Source organism: Zerene cesonia, chromosome 20, assembly GCF_012273895.1.
Source record: "Zerene cesonia ecotype Mississippi chromosome 20, Zerene_cesonia_1.1, whole genome shotgun sequence".
Taxonomy (NCBI): Eukaryota; Metazoa; Arthropoda; class Insecta; order Lepidoptera; family Pieridae; genus Zerene; species Zerene cesonia.
In genome coordinates, this window is record NC_052121.1 from 3,945,080 (window position 1) to 3,959,101 (window position 14,022).

Sequence of the window (14,022 nt, forward strand, 5' to 3'; positions counted from 1 at the left end):
ATTCTCATGAATTCTATGACATCCAAGGAAATCTTAGTCACGATAGCTCATTAAAAACGATAGATGGTTGCAAATTATAATGAATCCCAAGAATAGCTAATCTGAACATTTAAACGTTGCAATAAAATTACCAAGTATTGCCATAAACGTAATGGGCGAATTTATCCTGTGTTGTTAAAAACACCTGCAAGGATGTAGGTAGGTATGTATGTCATCGCAAGATTTTAATTAATAAACAACATTAATCTGTCTTGCATAATTGTAATTTGTGGAAAAATTGTGATTTGCAAAAATTGTGTTCAATGCATAGTTTATAAGTAAAATGAAATATTATCCAAACTGTAAAAAAACTTAATGAAGGACTCAAAACTACGCTAATCACTTCTGCTGATAAGTGTAAACATACATAACATAAAAAGCAACTAGGAATAATAATTTTACTAGCTATAAAGTGTTAAAGGATGTTATAAGCCAATAATCAATTTATTTAAATTACTATGCTTAAATTTTGCGACACAAAGTATCGATAAAATCGAAGTGACTGTCTAATCGCATATCAAAGCAAACAATAATTTAGCAGCAGTTGCAAAATAATGTTTAGCGTTTAAGTTTGTTAAATTCAACCTATTTAAGAAAAGGTACTCTTGCAAAATTCTAAGCTATGCCAATTTATTACAAATAAACACCGACACTTCTTGTGAAATTATAATTTAAGATGTATGCCAGTTACAACAAATATCTAAACTTCTATATTATTATTAATAATATAAAAGGGTTAGTAGGGTAGAAGAGTTTGTTTGTAGACGCTATTCTAAGGAACAGCTGGACCGATTCGCAATTTTTTTCACCGTTGGATATGTACTATATAAATGTACCACGCGTGAAACACGAATAAAACACGAATATGACATTTTCTAAAAAAGATTCCTAGCTAGATCGATTTATCGCCCCCGAAACCCCCTATATACTAAATTTCATGAAAATCGTTGAGCCGATTTTCCAATTATATATTATATTACAGTCAATGTCACTCAGTAAAGTTGAAGTTTTTAATGGTGAATTTTCGAAATCTATCTAGTGGTTTTTACGCACGTTTTTTGCAAACATTAAAAAATAAGTTTCTTCTTAATAATATTAGAGTAGACTAGATGACCCTAACTTCGCAACGCCATAAAACATTTTTTTGACATTTTCTTATTTTTCTAACCTTCCCGCGATTATTATGAACACATCAAAATAAACTTACTTAAATCGGTAACGCCATTCTGGAGTTTTAGCAAGACTCACGAACAGCAATGGCTTTTTATATGTACTTTATATGTACTATGTACTTACAATATATCGACAACTCAACCTTCAGCACTAAACACATTAAAAGCAAAGCACCAAAAAAGAGTAATTCGTTGGCGCCAACGCCTACACAGGAGCCAAAGTAAGATCACAGAATAAATCTCCCGATTGCTCCCTGTTTGTAGAGAATCGATATTTCCAGTAGATTAGATGAGCGTGGGCGGCACACAAGTAATTCTTAGTCGTTTAGCTAAACTATTTATAGGTTGCTATTTCTGATAGACCCTTTTTGTATAAATAATCTCGTATATTTTTATATTGTGCCCTCAAATAAAGTCAATTGTCGTAATGTTTTGATTTTTGGATAACAAATAGACAGATGTATAGCAGATAACAAATAGGATATTTATATTTAATATATATAGCACTTAAGATATCACTAATATTATTCTAAAGAGTTTAAAATTTGTATGATTTATTAATATTTGGATATACTTAAACTAGATCTTCCATTTTACAAATAGATAGAGTGTTCATATCACTTTTTACTTTGTTCTATGCCTAACGAGCCGCTCGTCCCGGCTCCGCCCGTATAAAAAATAAATGGAATATAGCCATGTCGCTCAGTGAAGTTGCAGCTTTCTATTGGTAAAAGGATTTTTGAAATCAGTTCAGGTGTTTTTATGTGAAAACATTACAAACATGCATACAAAAATTGATACTATAATATATATATAATTACTTATATCATAAACATAGACAGACAGTAGAGTAGTAGTGTAGGTTTTACCGTTTGGTTACAAAACCCTGCCTAGTCCATTCCTTCTTTCCTTCGTCATTCTTCTCCTTATCCCTTACCTCCTATAATCAGGCAGCGCACTCATTCATGGGCGGTGGTGATCGTTTACCGTCAGTCGAACCACCAGCTTAGTTGCCCGCTATGACATTAAAACAGCTATACATACTACATATATGCAATGCACGTTCGTGTTTCTTTTTAATTTTGCACAAGTGGTTTTAAAAGTTATCTATAGTTATTTAGCGGACAAGCTTTATGTGTCTGGAGATAGCAGATAATTACTACCACATCGTTAGTCCACATGCTACTGTATCCTTTTATATATTCCACATTGGAAAACTACGTTCTTTCGTTGAAATCTTCTGGCGAAGTGTATTGAAGTGAATAAAGGACTTTTCTTCCTACTAGGAAAATGCGTTTATCCCTCAGTTCACAGAGGAAATCAAAGTGCATTTCGCAGCCAAGCTATCGATGTACATAATTGTATCAAGATTATTACTTCTCGATAGATGTTTTCGAAGTCAAGATGATATTAAACGGAATATTACATTTGTTTGGAAATTTAAAAGATATAACTACCATCATAAATAACGACTACAATTACTGGTGTGATACATTAGATGACACTTTACAACTGGCATCCATCCAATCCTGACCTATACCAGTGTAATATATGTACGTCCTTTCAATATTACCAAGCTACGGACGCCAGATTCAATTGCCTATAAAATATGTTACGAGGTTCAAACATCGAGATTCGAGATACCTTTAACGATGAATTCGAGGCACAATATACAAGTAAAAAATAATGTAAGCAACCACTTGAAAATGACTGTACACTATTAACCGGCCTTTCAGACTTAACTAGGAAGACAAAACATGTCAAACTCGGCTAGTATTAATGAGCAAAAAACCACAAATATGTAAAGCATAAAATTGCACAACAGATTGACATGGAAAAACACGCATTTATCGTTCTATAAAAAGGGCCATAACCGCAAATGTATTATACAATTAATAGATATTCATTGTCAAGATTACGACGGTCACGCATTTTATTATTTGTAACGTGTGACTTAAGAGGTAAAGCAGAGTGGAATTTTACAAAAAAGTAATATTTAATTTTTTATTATTATCAATGAATAAACGAAGAGGCCATTAATCATATATTATATAAAATTTACATAAGTTTTTTACGTATTCTTAAATATAGTAAATATACTCGAATTATTATTCGTATAACTAAATTCTTATGTAATAAAAATATTGATATTATTATTGGTCGAAGATGAATATTTAAAGTCGTTTATTAGCATTATATAAAAAAGCTAACAAGTAACAGGCTAGCGTTGTTATTTATATACTGTTAGGCTGTTTCGTTTCCTTATAAGATGAATTTAAAATGGCTTTAGTCATCAATTTTAAATGACAAAAAATCATTTTGTTGTTGATTTCCGAGTCATTTGTTTTCGCCAGGGATTTTGGTGGTATCGTTAAATTACCATTAACTTATAAGTTAACAAAAAACCCACAAAAACAAGGACTGTATAAAATGGCTGGGAATACAAAGGCTACATACACAAAAATATAAGTAAGTAATAAAATTTTTTTTTTGACATTAATTTTTTTATACAAACTAATAAAGTGCGAAAATTTAAGACTTTATTTTTTTTTAACTAAGGATTTATGATCATTTATAGACATAATTGCTTGGAAAACAGTTGTGCAAAAAGAAAACAACTTTCATAATCTTATTTTGTTTTAGTCACTTGCAATAAAGTAGTCTTATAATGGACTATAGTAATTTGTGGATTTGGATTATGAAACCCTTTTTGGATTACATTAAGTGTTTATGTTTTTTTAGGCTGTGACTGCACATATAGGTGTCTTGCGTAGCCGGCTTCGCCCGTGGTACATATATAGCCTTTAGCTTTCCTCAATAAATTGGCTATCTAACATTGAAAGAATTTTTTCAAACAAACAAACTCTTCAGCTTTATAATATTAGTATAGATTATGAATTTCCATTACATTTTATAATTGAATTAAGAGGAGGTCGATGTCATGCGTTTAAAGCTTCCACGATAGTCCATGCGTAAGTATATGAATTATTGCGAAATAAGTCCCCAACGAATGCCGCACTGAAATTTGCAAACAATTTTAATGTTGCTTTACTGAATCTGTATTTAAAAGATGCAGAGAAAAGCTGCGGTAATGTTTTAACAATGCGATGCTGGTGGACAATGAACGTTCATCTTGCCTTGGCGTTGGCGTTTTTAGAACAACGTTTCTATGCTTCATAGTCGTATATCTCCTGTCATGCTGAAGATAGCCATATTGTCTTGAGCCTTCATACCTAATAATATAACTGAAAGTTTATTTGTACATACATATGCTTATGGATTTGCAATATGTAGGTAACTAATTTAACAATTGTGAAGTGTCACATTGAATCGTAATTATTAAAATAATATTAAATATAATTAACAATGTTGTTGCGGTTATTACTCCAAATATTTGGACGTTAGATATTAAAGTTTTCTAATTGGCTATATTGAACTTAATACACCGTTGCATTTTAGATTATCAAAATGGAGTATAAAATGAAGAGAGCATTTTATCTTTATTGCTTCTGTGTTACATACAAGTTAACCTAACTGATATATATGAAAAATTGTACGGCATAATATCTTATATACTACTACGTACCTACTGCAATTAGGTATGTGAGGATTTGTTGGAGACTTTGTTTATGAAAATTTCAGCGTTATAATCTCACAAAGAGCTACACGCTCATATTAGAATTCCAAACGTGCCAGAGTGGCTTTAAATATTCAACAGTGTGGCGCTTTTGAAGTTCATGCTACAACAGAGTGCTTCACATGGTAGGTACCGACACAGATTGTTTGGCAGTTATGTGCGCTTACAAATTCATAGAATTTTTCACTAGGGCTTGCTCTCTTTAACATCTTTATCATTTTGATGTAAATAGTGAATTTTTCTCAGACTTTTGTATTCCATTACAAGGTCTCCCCCTACTTTACCAGTGTACCTCTCCCTTGAGGCTTTTGATATCCAAAAGAGAAATGTAAAATAAACATTTTATTTCTAAATTTCCACTATTGCAACTATTCGTCTTACGTCATAACCTACGTATAGACTAAGAACTTTACAAAGTAACCTGGCCGTAGAAAATTCCAGACTGGGTGGCTGGTCGGAGCTAGTGGGCTAGGTCTGGCAGAACTGATCATTTTTATAAGATTAATTTTTGTTCGAAAGCGACTTAAGCGTTATTTCTTAAGTTATGAGTTATTATTATAGTTAGAGTATTTTAGTTAAGTTTAGAGTATTATTATAGTTAGAGTAGTAGTAGTTAGAGTTAAATAACGTTTCTGTTCAGTGATCTGATAGTGTTAGCAAACTGTTCTGTTAGGTAAGCATTGGTTAATGTTCATCACGGCACTCGATTTTCTTGTACTTCCTTCAACCCCTACACCTTGTGAAATATTTTGTACGTTCACTTTATTATAAATTCTCTTAGTCACGTCGACTTGTGTGAATTTCATAACCGCTTCAATATTTATACAAGAATAACACTGAGGTGTGGATTTCATATTTTTCTATGTTTTGCATAACCTCGAAATTCACAGTAGATTTTAAATTTCTCTGCATTGCGAAAATATATTGTATACCGATCCTATTTACCGTTTATACCCTTTGGCGTGGATTATTTATACCCAATACATTACATAAAAATGTATATTAATATAATTCGCATTCCTAACAATGCTTCAAGATACTTGAAAAAAATCCAAGAAACGTTAAGAATATATATATAATATAAGGTATTTTTTAATAAAGAAAAATTTCTATCAAAATAATAAGCTCAAATACCATGCGTTTGAAATTACAAGCCATTGAGAAATTAGTGCTGGAATGCTTGACTACTCTGCACGTTAAATGACGTAAAACTTGAAATTAAAACGATATTTTTTTAATCATTTCTGCAAGCAAATACTAATTAGTCCTTGTGTTTGTTAAAATATTGCGCCTTAATTCTATTTAAATTTGTAAGAGTAAAAAAATATAACTATCAATTTTCCTTATAAAGAATCAAACTTAAATAACTTTGACCTGCTGCAAATAGAGTAAGATAAATAAAATTTAAATATAGAGTACAATTTGAATAGATTCGAGAATTGACAAGTTTATTGGCTATTTCTCGCACACATGTTAAGTGTTGGTTTTATGAGGTGTTATTTTTAATTAATACTTCTCAAATCCCTGAAAGTAATCTGGTCCATATTGACATTAGACGTCCCAGTTTCGAATATAATATCTTAGATACGAGTTTAGCAATAAACCAGCCGTTAACCGGCACAGCAAAGTTCTCAAATAGCAATAATAGTATTTTTATGAGTATGTCTTGTACGTAGGAAGTTATTAAAGACTTTATGACTCACAGAGGTATTACTCAACTTGTCCGAAATACATATATAATAAAACTTATTATGTATTATGATATTATCATTTTAGTTTTTTTGTGTTCCCAAATCTGCTGGGAACAGCTTTTCGATTTAAACTGTCACTGCTGTTGTGGCCGGCTATTCCTGCACTTCGCAATCCAAGACCCATGAAAGAGGAGGGCTACTCCTGCACTTCGCAATACAAGACCCATGAAAGAGGAGAGTGCGGTATTTGTGGCGCAAAACCCTTAGTTTTTTTTATGACCAAGGCCCCCTACGACCCCTTTTTATGTATATATCCTAACTTTAAATTATTATAATACAAGATTTGCATCATTTTAAGTGTTTAATTTTTCATACCGCGTGACAATAGACAGGATGTTCCGACGGTGGAGTACTATGTTTATTGGAACTTATATTTATGCATACGCTGATTACCTAAATTATACTGTGTTAAATTAATCCCAAGGGATTTATTTATTATATGAATTCGTAAAACTCTTTGTGTACGCTTTATCAGGCCTGCCACCTACTATAGACAATGCCCACTTCTGCGGAACAGTATATGCCGGCTGTTCGAATAAGAGATGTACACATAGGGTTTAGGCAAAAATCAAATAAGACATTTTGTACTTTGTCTTACATTATAAGTGTACGCAAAACTATAAGTCTCACAGAGCATAGTATAGTACCACCGGGACACTGTCAGTGGGCACAGTTGCATTTGTAGAATTACATAGCACAGAAGAATATTTCTATAGGTTGAAGAAGTTGGAGCTTAGGAGCCTTAGGAAAGTACTGCTTCTCTTCTACTTGCACACTTTTTTATATGAAAAGATGAACATATCCTCGTCGAATGTGTATGAAGATTGCTTATCAGTTTTGTTAAGATACTATTGTATATTTTTAGAACAACTTCGAATAAAATTGATATTCACATCAGTTAAATGTCTTGAAGACGTTTTGTAATTACTCAAATAAGTTCTGGCATATATCTAACCGTGGTCAAATGTACTTTCTCAATGTCTTAGATCGCATGGCTATGGTAAGGCGTTGACCCAAGTGACGTCAAGCGGAGGCTGCTTCGATTATTGACAATGATTGCTTTCATCAATCTAATGATACGGCGCGGTTGCGTGATGGAATATTGTCGAGGCATAACTGCTCTTATATCTTCTGAATCAGAAATTCTGATTTAAAATGCAATAAGCTAAAGCTAAAGAATCATTGTTTGGTCCAACAAAAATTACGTGTTTTTGTGAATTGCTTTAGTGAAAAAATATCTTATCTGTCGGCTAGGGAGCTATTATCTTGTAGTTAAAGGTGAACATAACAATCAATTTTTTGTGCATTGTGATAAATATTGTGTCTGTGATCTTGCATGATTATAGTCAAATCCATCCACGTTTTTATCAACCGACGTTCTCAAAAACGAAGAGGGTTTTTCAAACGATTGAGATAATTTGTGTTTGGTAGAAAAAAATAAAATAAAAAAAATTCTTGACCCAAGAATTTGGAGTACCTACTCACCAGAATCGTTGGTATTTTTTTTTGCAGGATATAATAATTTTGTGTATTTTACAATTAAGAACTTATATTATGTTTTTTTATATTTTTCGTGAACCACAAACTCAATGGTTTGTTGCTCTGGTCGTATTCTTGTAAAAAGTATTAAAAAAGTTTCCCGACGAAAAGTTTCACGGTGTAAAAAGTTTTACTAGCAGCGCAGACCGAAATTTTACTTGACAGCAATTAATTACCGCGTAGGACGCAGAAACGAAATATCTTGTCTTTTCATCACATTTTCAAGACGAAAAATTCATTTATAATTTTAACACAGAGGCCCTAATTAATCAAACTTTTTACATTGAAAACGAATACTCACATAAAAATATTTCATGTGAATTGTTTCAGTCAATAACTAAAATACAATAACATCATTACATATTCATAACCATCAACTAATTTTATTGCTTTATAAAATTAAAGTTCTTGTCTGTACATGCTTTTTTTATATAACTTTATGCGAAACAACCAGACCAAGTGCATCGACCCAAATTGATGACGTCAAAGAGAGCTGCATCTTGCATTTCTTCAATCAAAACAAACTGTTTGACTTGCTATAAAGTTTATTGCGTACACGTCAAATCGAAACTTATACCTGCAACATATATATCTACATACATTAAATGCAGGTAAAATATGTTTATAACTGAGGAAAATCCGGAATCACTTCCATATATTAATTAAGGTTCAAACAAACAAATTTTAACAAAGTACTGTCTTTATTCACATAATAATGTCTTCTATAAACGGACATCGTACATGTATGTTATTTTAAATGAAAATGTTCCAATGTCTGTTTTCCGTGTGTTGCTTTTGTTTTTATTTATATGTGGTGATTATCGATATCTGCAGAAGGGCTACTACATCTTAGTACGAGTGAGTGAACTGAGGGTTCATCATGGTGTTGCATTTCAAACAGGTCAAGCCTGCACCGCCCAACAGTTATGATTGCCTTTTAAAATAATATAGTTAGATGAAAGCCTGGTAGCCTATTCCTAAAATAGACACTATCTTGCGAAAACAAAATTTGAAAGAGGTGAACCGTTAAACACATAGTTGAAAATCTGTATGGGGATCGGTGCGTGAAACCTCGTTTGGAAAGGTAGTATATTTACGTGCATTGCAGTTTTACAAGCAAAATGTGCTTACGTAGCCTTTGATTTCAACATAATATGTATATTTATAACATAATAAAAGCACCTACTTTTATTAAACACTACTTGTAATAAACATATTTTTTGTGCAAAGAATTTATTAGTTACATCACAGTATTAAAGCACCTCATTTAAAAACCATAACTGTAACACAGATGTATAAATCTAGGACTATACCTGAATATACCTGGTAATTGTTCATTGCATATTGTTAACTAGATGTTACCGGCGATGCGTTATATAATATATATATATAGTCACAAACTAGCGCGTTTATAATATTAGTAAGATGTGCATATAATAAATGAATAAAAGTTTTTGTTTTTGTCTAAACCCGTGATTTTTTGGAATTAATTTCTAATTTTGAATTGAATGATTAATTTCTTAAAGCACTTTGTTTTTACGTAAACGAGCGGTCTTCGTTCAGAAAAGCGAAAAGGGTTGTTATAAGGAAAGGTTCTTTTACTACTTATTTTTTGTTTTACATATTTTACTAACGATCTTTATTTGTTAATAATTTAGTACGTATCATATAAGTATTTACGATCTTTAAAATTTAAACATATCTTACATCGTCTTAGTAACGCTATTTTTAATAATATGTCCTAACTCAAAGACGAACCAATTTAAATGATTTTTGCTTTGTTCGATTTGTATCCGCTTCAATTAGATAATAACTGTTATATCATATCGTTTAAATGCGTTTATGATGTTGAAAATTGATGATAAAAAGTGAATGAAAAATTATGGTACCCATCAAAAAAGAAAATAAAACAAATTACAAATAACACACATTATTATAAAAACATAAAATGAGAAACGAACTAAAACAAAATCAATAGAGATATTTCATCGTCTACACTGGCCATAAAAATAAAAATTAACAACGCTCCATTGATTCTGTTCGCTCAATGCTCAGTAAACAAGTATCAAATCAAAGCAGACTTCTCATTTTAGACTTCCATTTAGTTTTGAGGTCATGCAGTGAGATAGACGGATAGGTATAAGGTATCTACACTACCTACTATGAAAGCTAAGAACTATCTTTAAGCATATTCAGCGTTATTGGAAACCGATATCTGATTTATATTCAAATATAAGCAACATAACATTTCAGATCACTTGAAAGAACTTATATTGACAATGTGTATCCTATTTTAGGATCTGGTTCGTTATTTTGTGTAGCTTTATTGGAATTGAGTATGTATGGGAATGGCTTTTCACTCCACTGAAGAAATACGTAAAAAAAAATCTAACATTAACTAACTACTACGAGATAAGTACTTAATTCTAAATTATACAAATCATAAACACTAGAATTAAGGTAATAAATAGAAACAGACTCTAGATTCAAGTTTTTATTTGTATATACACATGCATCTCTAATATATAATATATAATTGTCGTACAACATTGCGTCTCTCAATTTAGTCACATATTTATGCATTTTGTGTCAAAGAACTTCCCAACCAAACCAACTGCTGTACTTATATTATTATCAACATTCAGTTGCATTTACCCGACCTTGTCTAATAGTATTATTTTGTTACCTGTATTACGTAAGAGTAGTTTACTCGGAGTGCAGTACACAATACACTAACGAGATTAAATATCGCGTGGGTGGCGCTTGCGTCCCAAGGTACAAGCTAAAAGGTAGAACGCAACCGAGATCCATCAAATTAATTATAAGTGCAATTTACACGTGTATGTTCCTATTGGGGTAATTACAAAAAAAACAAAAAAATGTTATGTAATTTTTGCTCTTTGATGAAATATGTATGAAGTATATAAGTAAGCATTAATTTACTAAAAAAAGGTATTGCGACAAGAGAGAAGTTCGCGTATCATGCAAATCAAATCTAAAGAATTTTGTAGCTGATTTTTCATCATGACTTTTTTTCTCTAAGAGACTCTTATGCTTAAATCATATGAACCACAACATTTTTACTAGCTCACCGCCCGCAATTTCCCTTGTAGGAAATTCCAATTTAATAGAATGAGTTGTTGCAACGACGCAAAAAGAAACCTTTACCTATGACTATAATATCTCACAAAATCGCTCTCTGGTGACGTAAAAGAAAGACAAACAAACAAACCCACTTTCAAGTTTAAAATTTATAAGTAAGGATTTGCAAGAATAAGTAATATCTACATCATATTAATTACACCAACAGGAAGAACTATCTTGCATTCTTCCTTCATTTTTGATCCCTTCGTTTTAAGAAATACGCAAATATTTAGCCCGTGTTCCCAAAATATTCAATCCAGGTTCAGCGGCCGGAGAAGTAGACCAACGGTGCAACTTTGTGGGACATACATCGTGTGAATTTGGCAAATATTACAAAAGTAGAAAACTAGGCGAATGTGAACGTATGCAATTTGGAAAACCTCTAATTTGCAATAGGTACTTTGCGTAATAACTATTTGAATTTTGATTTGTCATGAACAAAGGAAAGGTATATTATTTTCAGCGGAACAAGAAAATTCTTATAATATATTAAAATCCAATATTAAAAAAGATATTGTAGTAAATAATATGTTTAAAATAACGATGCATAATGGTGTTGCAGTTAAGTCTTGAAGACTCCGGTCAATAACTTATAAACGATGACACAACAACTTTGTATGTTTCAACTATGTACCTACTGTCTGCGTCTCTTTGATTTTTTATCACATACATCTATAATTTATTCTTGAAAAAGTTAAATAAAAATTTGCTATCCGTTGGAATGATGATGGGGCCGATTTATCAATCCTTGGTTAAAACATCCGTCCAATCGTGTATAAGTCACCTGTACAATGTCAAGACGTTGTAATTACAATATATTGTTGAATCGTCAAATCATTTAATACGATTTTCGACAAATAAATTAATCTAGCATTGAATAAGTTGTGAAGTTGAATTGTATACTCACTCTAAATTGCAACTTTCTAATGCCAACAGTTTTGTTGTTAATTAAATCAGACGGACATGGATAAACAATAAGGGTAAGGTTTATTAAAAGAAACTGTCGAATTGATAACTTCCATCTATTTTTTAAGTCGGTTGAAAAAATATGACATACTGTTAAAACTTAACACTTTACAAACAAAAAAAATTTATAAAGTGGAACGTTCTTTACCCAGTGTTCGCAAATCGCAAGTAAGCATTACTTCGCAAAATGCGATATCGTCTTTCGCGTAATAAGCTAATTGCCAAGTGACGTAATATATACAGAGGTATATGTGTCTGGTATTCTGTAGTTTCAATAAGGATTCTTATTGCGAAGTATTAAGGTATATTTTTGTTACAGGATGCCGGCGCTCCGGCTGCTGGGGCGAAAATGGCTAGCTGCCTCAGATGATCTTGTTTTTCCAAGTATCTTTGAACTTCTCTTTCGATTCGTTTGGTAAGAACTTGATTGTTTTCATGACTTGTGTGACTTGATGTATTTCTTTTGTTTCTATATTTTTTCGATATAATAAATTTAACTAGAACCTATTGAATATTATATTTTTTTGTCGAATGTGTTTACTTACTTAAAGAGGATAAAAATTGTCCGAAGAGTCTAAATTCTGTAGGGTCCTACGTTTAATCATAGCTACGTATATAGGTAGGTAAAATAAATGAAGAAACTGCAAGAACCAAAAGAATATTACTCAGTCTGTCAGGTTATCTCAACACCATAAAGTGAATCGATAAGTCACACTAACTTAGGTATAATGCATCTGCCACATACCTTCTGTTTACTCTGTTTACGTATATGGTACGTAAACAGAGTAAAAGATGAAACGCGATTTCAGTTAGTGTATAAATATACTTACTACATTATGAAGAACAAATTATCAATAACTAATGTTGAGTTTCAAACAGTTTTTGTACAATATTTTATTTTATCTTAATTATTTTAACAGGGGGGATGTTAAGAAGATCCATCAGCATAATAGGCAATATTAATCAATAACCAATTATCAATTACCTTGAATTATGACAAAATCTATCAGTTTTTGCAACGAATCATAATTTATTCAGAATTACCAACAGTAGTCTACTCTATAGAGTATAGCGGGTTGCATAGGCGCGAAGTACCTTGAGCAATCAAGGCAAGCATGCAAATATTATATGAACGTAAGACGATCTGGGATTATTGCATACTACGATTAGTCATAGTCGCTTCAATTTCATAAATAATACCTACCTACTTTTTCTTAGTGGAGTCACGCTCACTTTATAGAAATAATAACCCATTTTTTTTCTAAACATTCCTTGTTAAAGAGACTTCAATAGGCAGAATGAGACACACACACACACACATGCATACACACATTTATAAAATTATCGAATCGCCGATTTTGGTCGTCTGTCTTGGTACACAGGCATCGAGCACACATAGACATTACACTCGAATGTATTATGCTCAGCAGAAGGATTGCAGACTAAAAATCCACGGTAATATAAAAAAAAACACATTTACAATATTTCTTAACGAAAAATCAGAAAGATGATCTGCAGTAGCATTTTAATCATTAAAACAATTGTTTAGAAATATCTTTGTGATATTTTTCTTATGAAATTTGTAGCATTCCAAGTCACTATCAACTTCTGAACCGCCACACTCCACCACACTCCTCTACCTGCAGATAATATGATATTCTCCATTCATAACACCACACCTGAAGCATATCATATGTATACTTAGTCTGGCCATAACTACTGTTACACTTAATTATAAAAAAATATTACATTTGAATTTCGAATCTGTCATTTT

General features: G+C 31.8%; 1 protein-coding gene across 6 annotated transcripts in view; it reads left to right on the top strand.

Annotated features, from left to right (window-relative positions):
* LOC119834835 (diacylglycerol lipase-beta) overlaps nt 1-14,022 on the top strand; it is a 41,473-nt gene that overhangs the window by 15,033 nt on the left and 12,418 nt on the right. For all 6 annotated transcript variants that reach the window (XM_038359346.1, XM_038359347.1, XM_038359345.1 and 3 more), the window contains exon 2: nt 12,568-12,663. In XM_038359346.1, coding sequence (XP_038215274.1) covers nt 12,569-12,663 — 95 coding nt within the window. In that variant the 5' untranslated portion in view covers nt 12,568. The remainder of the gene's footprint in view (nt 1-12,567; nt 12,664-14,022) is intronic.